This window comes from Petromyzon marinus, chromosome 33 (assembly GCF_048934315.1).
Source record: "Petromyzon marinus isolate PM22_M1 ecotype Great Lakes invasive population chromosome 33, UKy_Petmar_22M1.pri1.0, whole genome shotgun sequence".
NCBI classification, from domain to species: Eukaryota; Metazoa; Chordata; class Hyperoartia; order Petromyzontiformes; family Petromyzontidae; genus Petromyzon; species Petromyzon marinus.
Window position 1 is genome coordinate 10,762,853 of NC_133699.1, and position 12,238 is coordinate 10,775,090.

At 49.4% G+C, this 12,238-nt stretch overlaps 1 protein-coding gene across 1 annotated transcript; it reads right to left on the reverse strand.

Moving 5' to 3' along the window:
- Window positions 1-600: 600 nt before the first annotated feature.
- LOC116948450 (potassium channel, subfamily K, member 16-like) lies at window positions 601-11,299 on the reverse strand. The gene is made up of 5 exons (XM_076071533.1): window positions 10,663-11,299; window positions 9,441-9,555; window positions 5,455-5,621; window positions 3,268-3,436; window positions 601-2,740 (listed from the first exon to the last, which is right to left on the reverse strand). The coding sequence occupies exons 1-5, from the start codon at window positions 10,876-10,878 to the stop codon at window positions 2,358-2,360; spliced, it is 1,050 nt and encodes a 349-aa protein (XP_075927648.1). The 5' UTR covers window positions 10,879-11,299; the 3' UTR covers window positions 601-2,357.
- Window positions 11,300-12,238: the final 939 nt, after the last annotated feature.

Below are 12,238 nucleotides of genomic sequence, written 5' to 3' on the forward strand. Positions count from 1 at the left end.
TTGGCGAGCTACCTGGCTTTCCCTCGGCGGCATGTGTGTTGCGCAAATACAAGAACCCCCTTTGAGTTTGCGTTTGGTTGCTCCGTTGGCAACCCCATGTTTGACGTGCGAATGGGAACAATGCGGGAAAGGCACCGGAGGTTGCAGGCTGTGTACAGACGTAGGTGCGAGCTCTCAGCCCCGCAGGTGTGAGCTCTAAGCCCAAAGAGCGCTTTGTTCCCCCCACCCACCCATCGCTCAAGACTTTGACAAAATGAGGAAATCCATTCGAGGATGCATTGAGCCTATCGCATTGCCCACGGCACCACAACCTGGACAGGAGTCTCATTTCGACGGCAGGAAAAGGTGTTGTGTAGAATTTGCAGCTTATTCACGGTAAGAGGGCATGCGTGTTGCAAGAGAAATTCGGCTTATATCATTTTTGCATACACGTTGCCTCAATTTTGCAGTGTCCATCCAATGAGTATATTCGAGAAACACTATTCGGCACTCGGATAATATAATTATGCTGCTGATTAACATCACCAACATCAGTTCTGAAAACATAAAAACATTTGCAGCACGAACGTCTCAAGAAAAAAAACCGCAAGAGTTTATAAATTCGTAAATAAAGAATGTATTTCAGTTTATTTTCAGAGATGTGCGCGCGATTACGGCCTCTACACATGCAGCAAGGTTTTGACGATTGTTGAGCTGTGCTCTTGATAAACTCGCGACAAAGCGCTGACACTCTATACGGCTGCGGCTCCCAAGCGGCGTCGGGAGTGGGAGGAACCGCAGGTGTGCAAAGATCATCGTCCTTCGGTTTGATCGCACAGCCCCCCACCGACACAGCCCCAGGCCCCAGTTGCCGCGCCATGCCCAAGCGGACCGACAGGCGACGGCGTGCGACTGAGAACGCCCCGCGTCGAAATCTCTCTTTGTTCCCTTTGCCCGCTAGATTATAGATATATTTTACGTGGCCTTGAAAGACGCAAATGTAAAGCACAAGATGTTCAACAGTTAAATAAAAACTAAAAAAGTAAGTTACCAATAACGTATCATTGAATCCTTGGAAGGAGGAAAAAACCACAGCTGTTTACATATCAAGTCCAAAGTTGTAAACTATAGGTCTATTCGGTAAGGAGTACACTTTGCCAGGAGATAAGAAGTTGTGTTGCAAGTGCCGTCTCGCTATTAGTCAACTCGCACGGGCGGTAAAAACGTGAGGCACTGCGTTTAACCGTTCGTGCACTCTGTGAGAATGCACAAGAAACCTCGGTGTCTTCAAACGGACGCGTCTTTCAGACAAGACTTCTGGCTCGTGTACCACGACGATTGAAGCGAATTTGTTGCATCATTGGGTCGTGCACATGTGGGGCACAGGTGGGGCACAGGCGGGCTCGTCGATTCCTTCACAAGGAAGTTATGATAACGCTGGTCAGGGTGAACCCTGTCTGGTCCAGCACACAAATGGACTGCCCTCATAACCGTTACACCTTTACAAGTTAAATATTCTCCCTGCCAGAGATAGGGACTGATACGCAGGTCTGGTACAATACCATTTCCCTTTAAGCGACCCCACAACAGCCTCCTCTGTGTGGAACAAAGACTGGCCATTGTCCAAGGCGGTTGGCCGGTTCCACTTTGGGAAAGGCTACCAGTTTTCACCACCATGGGCTGTAATATTAGTTTCAATACCGTTTTAATAAGCATAATATTTATTGTTCATGTCCATACATATTTTGTATTCTCTACCAAACGTACTACAGTACCCTTGTTTATCCAAAAAAATGTCTAAGCAAAGCTACCACGCTGGCCTTGCTATCCTACATGGTCGTGATAGATACAATAGGGGGAGGGGGTGGGATATGATCCAATGTTAACATAATTTCAGTTTAAAGTAGCGTTACAATTAAGGACTGACCCGAGACACCATCTGCCAAATTGACCAAAGAGGTTCCCATAACTGAGTAATAAAAACCAGCACTAAAAGGTTTTTCCTTGCTGGCCAAGGTAATGACGTCACACATCAGCATTCGTGCCTCGCCTCCCGATTGCGGCACTGTGTGCGACTTCGTGTCATTGTGCGGCTTAAAACGTGACATCATGATCGCTCGCGAAATGCTTCCGAGGACGTTGAAAAGCGTTGCGGAATTCGTGCGCGTCGTGCGCGGCTTTTTCCCTCGTCGTTTTGTCAAGCGTTTTACTTTGCGGAGCACTCCCGGTGTGTTTCGCGACGATGACGCCGAGTGTTTCACTCCACCTGCTGGCAGCTTTTTCAGGAGGCGACTGGAGCGCCTCGCTTGTTCCCCCGCCCCCCGCCCACACGACTCCCCCTTCACCCATCGGACGGAGAGCTACGCGGAACGACGACGTCAGTGCGCGTTGGCGACCCCCAACGCTTTGAGGGCTATCTCGGCCTCGCCCCCGTCGGTGCTGCCCGTGGAGGACGGCGTCCCGGAGACGCCCAGGGGCTCCGCGCTCTCCTTCTCGGGCGTCGCTGCGGAGCCGTAGGCGGTGCCCAGTTTCTCGTCAGAGGCGCTGCCCGACTTCTGGATGGGAGCGTCGGCGCACATCAGCACGCAGAACTTCCCGTTCTGTCGCGGCTTGAAACGAACCTTGTTCAGCACTCTCTTGGACTCCTCTATGATGCCCATGAACAGGTTGAAGATGATGGCAAGCCAGGCGATGCCGAATATGATCCAGAGGGCAACCAGTCCGCGGTAGCTGTGCGCGTACGTGCGGTTTGGGTTGTTTCCTGCGGTGCATGGACGTACAAAAAGACAAAAGGTCCCCCTTGTGGCCTCTGACACTGTTGGGGAGAGTGCCATTCGTGAACACCTAATGAAGGCTCGGCATGGCGCGCAAGGGTGTGGGCAGCCGGCACCGTGCCCGGCCTCCTTTGTCTCCCTAGTAGTGATGTGTACACACTGCAGCGAGTCGCCCTGTCTATCACCGCAGGTGTATTCATTGTAAAATTATAACGTACCGTTTACGTCACAGTTGAAGAAGAGTTAGGGCACTGTGTGTCAGCATCATGATCCTATAACATGCCAGATTAGTTAATTGGGAAACACACAGCAATCGTAGCCCTCCCCGAATGCGAAAACCTGACAGGACACCTAAAAAATTGTCATCAGACTCAGCGAGGCTTTCCTGGGTGAACAAGCATAGTGGTAATAACTACAACAACACCGGGCTACAGATGAACTCATCGCGTGTGTCATCATTAAAGCCTCGCTCAGGGCGACGGCGCAGGGCGATCGCGCCCTCCGTGCCACTCACCGACAACATAGTCCCCGAAGCCGATGGTGCTGAGCGTGATGAAAGCGTAGTAGAAGCCCTCGGTGTAGGTCCAGCCCTCCAGCACGCCGAACACGAGCGGGGGCAGCAGCAGGAAGAGCACCGTCCCTCCCAGCAACGACAGCAGCGCGATGGCCACCTTCACCTTCCTCTGCGTAGGAACGTCGCGTGCGGCAGGTTTAGCAGGCAACGTTGCACCAACGTTGGCACGTGGTTGGCGCGTGTGCGTAAAGCGGTCCTTTAAATCATGTCCTTAGCCAGGAGTGGAAATTGTACGTTCTCATGGCAGGAACGAGTGCTTACATAGGTCAATCGCTGTTGACTTCACCACAAAGTGGTACTATATTTTTTCGACCCTGGTGAGAAGATGGTCAACCCCCAACCGGAATTTGAACTCGCAAGCTTCCAATCGTGATGTGCTCGCTCTCCAGCTGAGCCACCTGTCCTTTGCAAGTGTGTGCGTGTGTAAGAGCCATAAGACAGAAAGTGAATGTATTATTCATATACATTTGATGTACATGTCATACATTTATTTAAGATTGGGAATATTTGACTTGGAATAGTCAACTGTTTAGAATCCCCCTTGGTTAGATGCTCTAGGATTTGGTGTTACATGTTATTTATGTAGTTTATTGTAAAAATTCGGTCACAGTCCTTGGGATCACTGTTACGTTGCAATTATGGCTTTATTTTTTGATTTGGAAAAAAGTTTTTTGGTTTGGACATGTTTGTTTGGTTCTAGTACGGAGTTAGACTGATGGCTTTAATCTAAGTTTTCTTGTGGTGGTTGTTGTTGTTTGACTTGCATCCCACTGGGATTTTTTGCACACAGCGTTGGTGTGCGGTGCTTTTTTTCAGGAATATTTTTGCTCTTTTTTTCCATGGATTTTCTGTTTGCACACTCACATAGTCACTTTAAGATGTTTTTCTAGTTCGTATTTTTTTTTGTTTGTTGTGGTTGCACCCGTTTCAAGAGCCGAATGGCTCACAGGGCTATACCATTGGTTGAACCCATGACGTAACTTCCGGTCTGGCAGCAAAACGGAAGCCAGGAGTACCTTAAAATGGAGCGAGTGGACGCAGTCTTTTGACCACGTGTGATCACGTGATAAAGTAGAAACGAGATGTAACTTTGGGAACCGTTCGTTTTGTTGCAACGAAGAAATAAAGAAACAGTTCTTGATTTGAGACACCTCAAACATGCGTCAGACTCATTGCTCCACTTAGGTTAAGGCGTAGTTTATTTTTGGTACATGAAAGCTGCGCCTACAGCGTGTACAGTGCGTGAGTGGCGATACAGTGCATAGCCCACTGCACTTAGAACCAGGCAACCTGGGTTTGATTCCCAACCATGGCTACATCAGTTGCCTGTGATATCAGAACTGGTTCCTGACCTGACCTCACACAACTCTGCTGTACAAGGATTCCTCTACTTACGAACATTCGACTTACGAACGTTCTGAGATACGAACAAAACCTGTCCGTATGTCCATTTGCCTGTTCGAAACGAGTTTTTCAAGAGAGTAAAGAGAAAACACGAGTGCCAAAGGGAATTAGCATCTACATCTACAGAACATGAAGAACCAGTGGCATCTACATCTGCAGAACATGAAGAACCAGTGGCATCTACATCTGCAGAACATGAAGAACCAGTGGCATCTACATCTGCAGAACATGAAAAACCAGTGGCATCTACATCTGCAGAACATGAAGAACCAGTGGCATCTACATCTACAGAACATGAACCAGTGGCAACTACATCTGCAGTACATGAAGTACCAGTGGCATCTGCATCTACAGGAGCTTATACAACTTTTAAAGCCATTCCCTGTGATTTAGTATACACGCTGTACAACACGTTTGGAATCGACAGAAGTAAAGTTGGACTCACGAACAAATCGTCTTACGAACAGACCTCTGGAACCTAACTCGTTCGTAAGTAGAGGAGTCCCCGTAATCGAATACCTGGCGCAGCACCGGAGAGGCAAAGGCGGCCAGGGCATGGCCGCACCACTCCGTTCTTCGTGTGCCCTGCCGGCCTTCACAGGTGCCACTCGCTAGTGGCGCTTGCCCCAACGGTCCGCACAGGCTGCACACTGGCGCCGTGTGCTTGTGCGTGCATGTGTGCGCAAGAGCGAGCAAGCGCGTTCGCCCGGGCTGCCTCCTTGCCTTGTTGAAGCCCTTTTTCCGGATCTGTATCTCCAGACGCTTGGCGTGGCGCGTGATGCTCTTGCCGACCATGTTGAGCACGATCACGTTGAAGGGGATTCCGAAGAGCGCGTAGAAGGCGCAGAACACCTGCCCGCCCACCGTATTGGGCGAGAGGTGACCGTAGCCTGCCAAGACAGTTGAGCAGCATTCAAGTTGCACGTTTGTAATGTGCTCAGGATTTATTTATGATTCTGAGGCATGGGGAAACAACAGACAACAGCTGATGAGCACGGTGGGCTACGTACAGTGCGAAAGACGTTCAACGTACATACAGCAAACGTAGCGCTACAAATACGGTTTACTGATTGATTCAAAACTTATATTCCGACTCCATATTGATCACATCTCAAATGTTATAAAAATTATGGGATTTATACAGAAACGCAGTTTTCCAATTCGACTGCGCCTGCAAATTGTTTAGGCTATAATTCTATCATTTTTACTACTGCATCGCTGCTTACCGATCAGCTTCTAATGAATCACTAAACAGACTAATACCCGCTTCATCATTCTGCTCTTCGATTTGCACTGGATGGACTATACAGGACCCACCATTGTGACTTCTACTTAAAATCCAATCTCCCATCACTTGATGCAAGACGAAATGTACACTGGGCCCTGTTCATCCATAAAATCCTTATTTGCAAAGCTGCGCTATACTTAGCTAATTCGTCATCCCCATTGTCAAACCCAAGAAACCTTAGACATCCATCTAATTGCCTATCCTAATGTAATGACCGAAAATCCAGATCACTGACCCGAAGTAAACGGACTACCAGAAAGTAGGCCAAGGCCTCGGATTGGCACAGAGAGGCCTCCAGAGATTGATTGGGAGGCAATATTCAATGGGATCGGAGGGGAGGTTTGAACGGAAAAGGTGGAAAGCGAAGTTAGACTGTAAAGACGACGGTTGTCAACCGTTGGGGGAAGAAGGAAGATGATTGGATGAGGAGAGTGGGGTGAGAGGAGGTTTGAGAAAGAGGGCTCGGGAGGATAAAAGGGGAGAGCACGAGGAGAGGAGAGGTCCAAGTGAAGACCGGAGTCCAAGACGAGAACAAGTCTGGGCCGAGAGAGTGCTGTGTCCGAATAAAGGCACATAATAGTTCCAACGTGTCGGCGTCATTACTCTAAGAACAAGAATTGGAATAGGTGACAAAAGCCGTTGCAGCACCAACGTTTTTGGAACAACCTTGTTTCCTTCCTTAACATCGTAAATCTTATATGTATAAATTTTGATTTAAAGCTTTCGTGACTGCAGTAATTCATATTCTTAGTTCTTTTGGTAAAGTCACGTTGAAGGGAAACAACAAAATAATAAAATATATAAAGCAATAAAAATAATTGTATATTTTTTATTATTTTGTTGTTTCCCTTCAACGTGACTTTACCGAAAGAACTAAGAATAAGATATGTATAGTTCGATGTCAATGCACAATGCAATTGAGGGACTATTGTGTGTTATTATGGTGTTGCAGTTTGTTGCCTCGCCCAAGCTTGCATTTGGTGTTGACAATTCGGCAGAAATATGTGCTTATGCAACGTGTACTTGTAAATTTTATTTATTTATTTTGAGAGACTTGCTTACCTTATCTCTTTCTTGCTCTAATATCGTTGTTTGTATCGTTTGTTGAAGAAACTCGCTGACCCACTGCTGGACATTTGTGAAAAATAACTTCGTAGCTTATCGAATTCCTCCATCGTAAATAATGATTCTGAGATAACTAGCCCTACCCCTCGAGCTTAAGCAGTTAGCCCATCAGATACGAACTAGTTAACCAGCCACTAGCACTACTCCTCCCACGGACCCTAACCTTACCCCAGCGCCCCTTTCCCATTCTCTGTTAAATTTTCATATTTGGCATTCATATTACACACGACTGTACAGTGAGTGCCCTTAGATGCATATATACTGGATATATAAAATAGATGGTGGTAGAGCAATGAAGCTCACATTAAACATTGTTTTTGGGCTTGATCTTTGAATATATATTTTTTACGAAATCGTTCAAACAAGAGGCGGTGTGCCTGTAGCTGGGGATCGGGATGGGCTGGGAAGGCAAAATGCCACCGCAGGTGAGCGCAGAGCCCTGAGAAGCCATGGAGCCGAATCAGCACGGGGCACGGTGCAAGAGCCGCACGCCCAGTCGACGTTGCGAGACGACAACCATGATAACAACAACTCAACACCTATCGTCAGTAACACTGGTGGCCTGAGAAGGAACGTACATTTGGTGACGTTTCGAGGCAGATGGCCCTTCTTCACAGCGCCGTAGTCAGGGCCAGCCAGGTAGTGTCGTCGGTATCAGGGTGGCTGCTATGCCAATGCCGCACCTCCCCAGAAGTAAACAAAATCAAATCTCAACGCATTCATCACTGACCCTGCGGCCTTAACAGGAAGTACGGCAGTATATAATAGGTGATGTTTTGGGCAATGTCCCTTCTGCAGAGCACATCGTAAATGCCATAGCCATCGCCACGGCTCACGCCGTCTTTAACTCCTCGACTGCAGGGCACACATTCTTTCTCCCTTTGCTTCTCCCCCATCCATTCCCCCCGAATGCCGTGATTTTCTCTGGAACCCTATGACCTCGCACACTTGCTTTTTACCTGCCATAGGTTACTAAGATCAACGTCTCAGTCTTACTGCCCACTTTGTACTATCGGCGTGCACTGAGCACCTGCTATTTATAAAATCCCCCAAGTGTCTGAAGTCGTAATGCTACATATATCTAATGATGTTCTGAACAGGTAGTACGGTGTTGCTCCATTGTGTAAATGAAATACAATACCGTGTATCCATTTAAGCCATCGACCAAGGAAGGTTTATTTTTTTTATTTTTAGCCGGCTGGTGGTGGCTATGCAAGTGGCTGCCTGCTATCCAACGCTGTGAAGGCAGTGAGGGTTTGTGGATCACCACCTTCCCGTGGGCATCGAGGTGCCACAACCTGGTTCGCCAGGAGAAGGCAGTACAGCAACGTGTGGACTAATCGGCATCTGTTTCTATCTGTACGGGGAAATATTGTTACCCCCTCGTGTGCATGGAGTTTTTCCGGTGCTCTGGTTTCCTCCAAGTTGTATAATGAACGCAACTCATGAACTGGGTGAAAACATCTGCAAATACAAATCCGATGCAGCAGGACCCTCCTGAAAAAAAAGCCTTAAGACTTATCGAGGCTTTCCTGGGTGAAGAATAATATTCATCATGAATAATAATGATGATGCTGTTGGATGCTGCAATGGGGTCATGGTTATCGGACTTGCAATCCAGAGGTCGCCGGTTTCATCTCCCGGCGCGACAATTGAAACAAGGGGGCACGTTCCTTAAATATGTAGCAGCGTATAAATGGGCTCACCAAAATTGGCCGATCGACAAAATCGCTCTTGGTGATGTAAATCGTGGGTACTCCCACCTCTCCAAAGATATCTCCCCAGCATGTAAGAGTAGTCCAAAAACACCTCACGAGGGGTTCTGTAGCGGAAGGCAGCGTCTGACAGCAATTGCAGTGCTGCGCCTTTATCTGTAGGTTCCACTACGAAACATAATATTTGTTCCTGGGTACTGAGTGTTATTTTTCTATTGCTTATGCATAAAAAGTACAGAAAATGGCTATTGTTATTCCCCACAAACTTTGCTTTTGTGACCAGGACTTTATGTGAACGAAAGACACGAATCCACACGTTTTCTCATTGAAAATAGGTAAGTTTCAAAATATCAATGTCCTGGTCACAAAAGCAAAGTTTGTGTGAAACAATAGTCATTTCTGTACGTTTGAGGCATAAGCAATTAGGAAATAACACTTACTACTCAGGAACAACATTATTTTTGTTACACAGTGAATTATCATTCATATTTTGTCTACCTACGTGACTTTACCAAAAGAACCAAAGAGTATCATTCATATATTTGATAAATGTTTCCCCCAGCTCCACGCCGCTCAACAACCTATCGTGGTCACCACCGTCCCGGCGAAGAAGAACGAGGAGCTGAAATCCCAGTTGGTGATGCTGGAGAAGTTCCCCTCGGGGTGCAGACCCTTCGACATGGCCTCCACGACCACCTGCCAGGGGAAACGTTTGTGAGCTCGGAGAGTCCGGATCCACACACGGGGGTTCTCTGGGGCAGTCCGGAACCACACACGTGGGTTCTCTGGGGGAGTCTGGAACCACACACGGGGGTTCTCTGGGGCAGTCTGGAACCACACACGGGGGTTCTCTGGGGGAGTCTGGAACCACACACGGGGGTTCTCTGGGGGAGTCTGGAACCACACACGGGGGTTCTCTGGGGCAGTCCGGAACCACGCACGGGGGTTCTCTGGAGGAGTCTGGAACCACACACGTGGGTTCTCTGGGGGAGTCTGGAACCACACACGGGGGTTCTCTGGGGGAGTCTGGAACCACACACGGGGGTTCTCTGGGGGAGTCTGGAACCACACACAGGGGTTCTCTGGGGGAGTCTGGAACTACACACAAAGGGTTCTCTGGGGGAGTCTGGAACCACGCACGGGGGTTCTCTGGGGGAGTCTGGAACCACACGTGGGTTCTCTGGGGGAGTCTGGAACTACACACAGAGGGTTCTCTAGGGGAGTCTGGAACCACACACGTGGGTTCTCTGGGGGAGTCTGGAACCACACGTGGGTTCTCTGGGGGAGTCTGGAACTACACACAAAGGGTTCTCTGGGGGAGTCTGGAACCACGCACGGGGGTTCTCTGGGGGAGTCTGGAACCACACGTGGGTTCTCTGGGGGAGTCTGGAACTACACACAAAGGGTTCTCTGGGGGAGTCTGGAACCACGCACGGGGATTCTCTGGGGGAGTCTGGAACCACACGTGGGTTCTCTGGGGGAGTCCGGAACCACACACGGGGGATCTCTGACACGGGACCGCTCGTCTTAAACGAGCGACAGGACTGGCTCTGATGGCCAATGTTACGAATCATGCCATCCCATGACTATAAAAAGTACAAAATTAACAATGCCGTTGCGACTGTGTTAAGCAGATGCTCCCTACTCCGAGCTAACCCAGACGCGATCCGGAAAGTATCGAGTAAGACATTAGGTCCTATGCGTGATAACATCACATACTGGGGGTGTGGTGTTGTTGTTGTTACAGGCGAACGCACCACGGGAGGGTGTTGAATATACCACATGAACGTGCAGTGGTTTTACCTGCGCAAACTGCTTCAGCGCCTCTGCGTCCAGGCAAGTGTAGTTGCGGAGAAACTCCAGTTTCTCCAGCTGCAGGTTCTCCTGGTTCGACGTTTCGGTCGCCTTCTCCAGGGCCTGGAACACGGCGGCTCCTATCAGCAGGTAGCCGAAATAGGCCAGGGCCACCACCCAGCCCCAGCAGTGCCCGCAGCAAGTCTTGTTTCCTCTGCAGCCCATGGCCGCGACATCCGCGCCGCGCGTCAAGAGCGCCTCGCCTTTACTTTTCAGTTCCCCGTCTCAAGCCAAACGCGCGTCCGAGCGTCCCTCGCCTAACGCGTCTCTCTCTGCTCCTCGTCTGACCCGATCCACCCGCAGACACTCGCTCCCTCGCTGTGTACCTCACTCACCCCGGCGTGGCGAGGAGCGAACGCCCGGTTCGGGTGTACGAACGGAAACAAAGTTTGCGCGGGCGGCTAATTGATTAGCGCTTGTCGAGACCCCCGGGGGGAGGAGGGGAGGTTCCTGTGGTTCTGCGCTGCGTTGGGGCGGGAGGAGGGGAAGGCTGCCGTGCCTCCAAAGCAGCCAGAAATCACGAATGGGATAGCGTCGAGCGGCTAGGGGCCATCCATTGAGTAGGTACGCAAAACTCTGTCAAAACTTGACCCCCACCTCCCTGTACGCACGCGGACTTTTAAAACCCCGCTCCCCCCACCACCTGCGTACGTACAGCCTGACGCACCCCCTCCGAATCCTATAGAACGGCCGATATTGAATCCACGCAGACAAAAAAATCGAGGATTAATAATGTTAACGTGTTTAAGCAAACATATATAGTCCACCGCCGGCTGCATTAAATAATTAAGTTGCGTACCTTAGCCACTTATTTTTACTGAGCTGCGTGATAGCTGCAGTCAAGGGCACGGTGGCACACGAGTGACACCTCTCCCACAGGCCCCACTTCTCCCGGTAGTACTTGTCTGACAGCTGAACTGTGGCCCATTTGAAGGCCAATGTAGAAGAAATTGTTATCGAGGCTTCACCCCCCCCCATTTCCTATGCGTACGTACATTGTCAGTAGACCCCCCCCATACGCAAGCGTACGCATTTGGGTTAACCCCCCCTCCCCTTCCATGCGTGCGGACTAAATGGATGGCCCCTCACTCGCTCGCCTCCTTGTCACTCTTAGGTCCCTGCTACTACTACCACCATGGCTACAGTCCCCGTGAACTCGTCGTTTCCTCCAGCCGTGTCAACAAACACTTCTCTCGTTGCTTCTTCCCTCGCACTGCTGCGCACTCCCCCCACCCACCCCTTTGGAATTCCCTTCCCATCGTCTCTTCTTAGGGCGCGCCACAGTGGCGAGATGTTAACTACCTCGCCTGGTCGACATGAGGTTGTGGATTCGAGCCCTGTATATTTGGAGTTTGATTTTCATTTCAGCATGATAAGCCACGTTTGTTGAGCTGTCATTTGTGACCAGGTCACTTCTGGAAAAGAGCTATAACAGCTCAGCGGGTCTTACCTGGTAAAATAAAATAAAAACAGTTGCATAGTTTTTGTTAGATCTTGACTTAAAGCTTTCGTGACTGCAGGCATT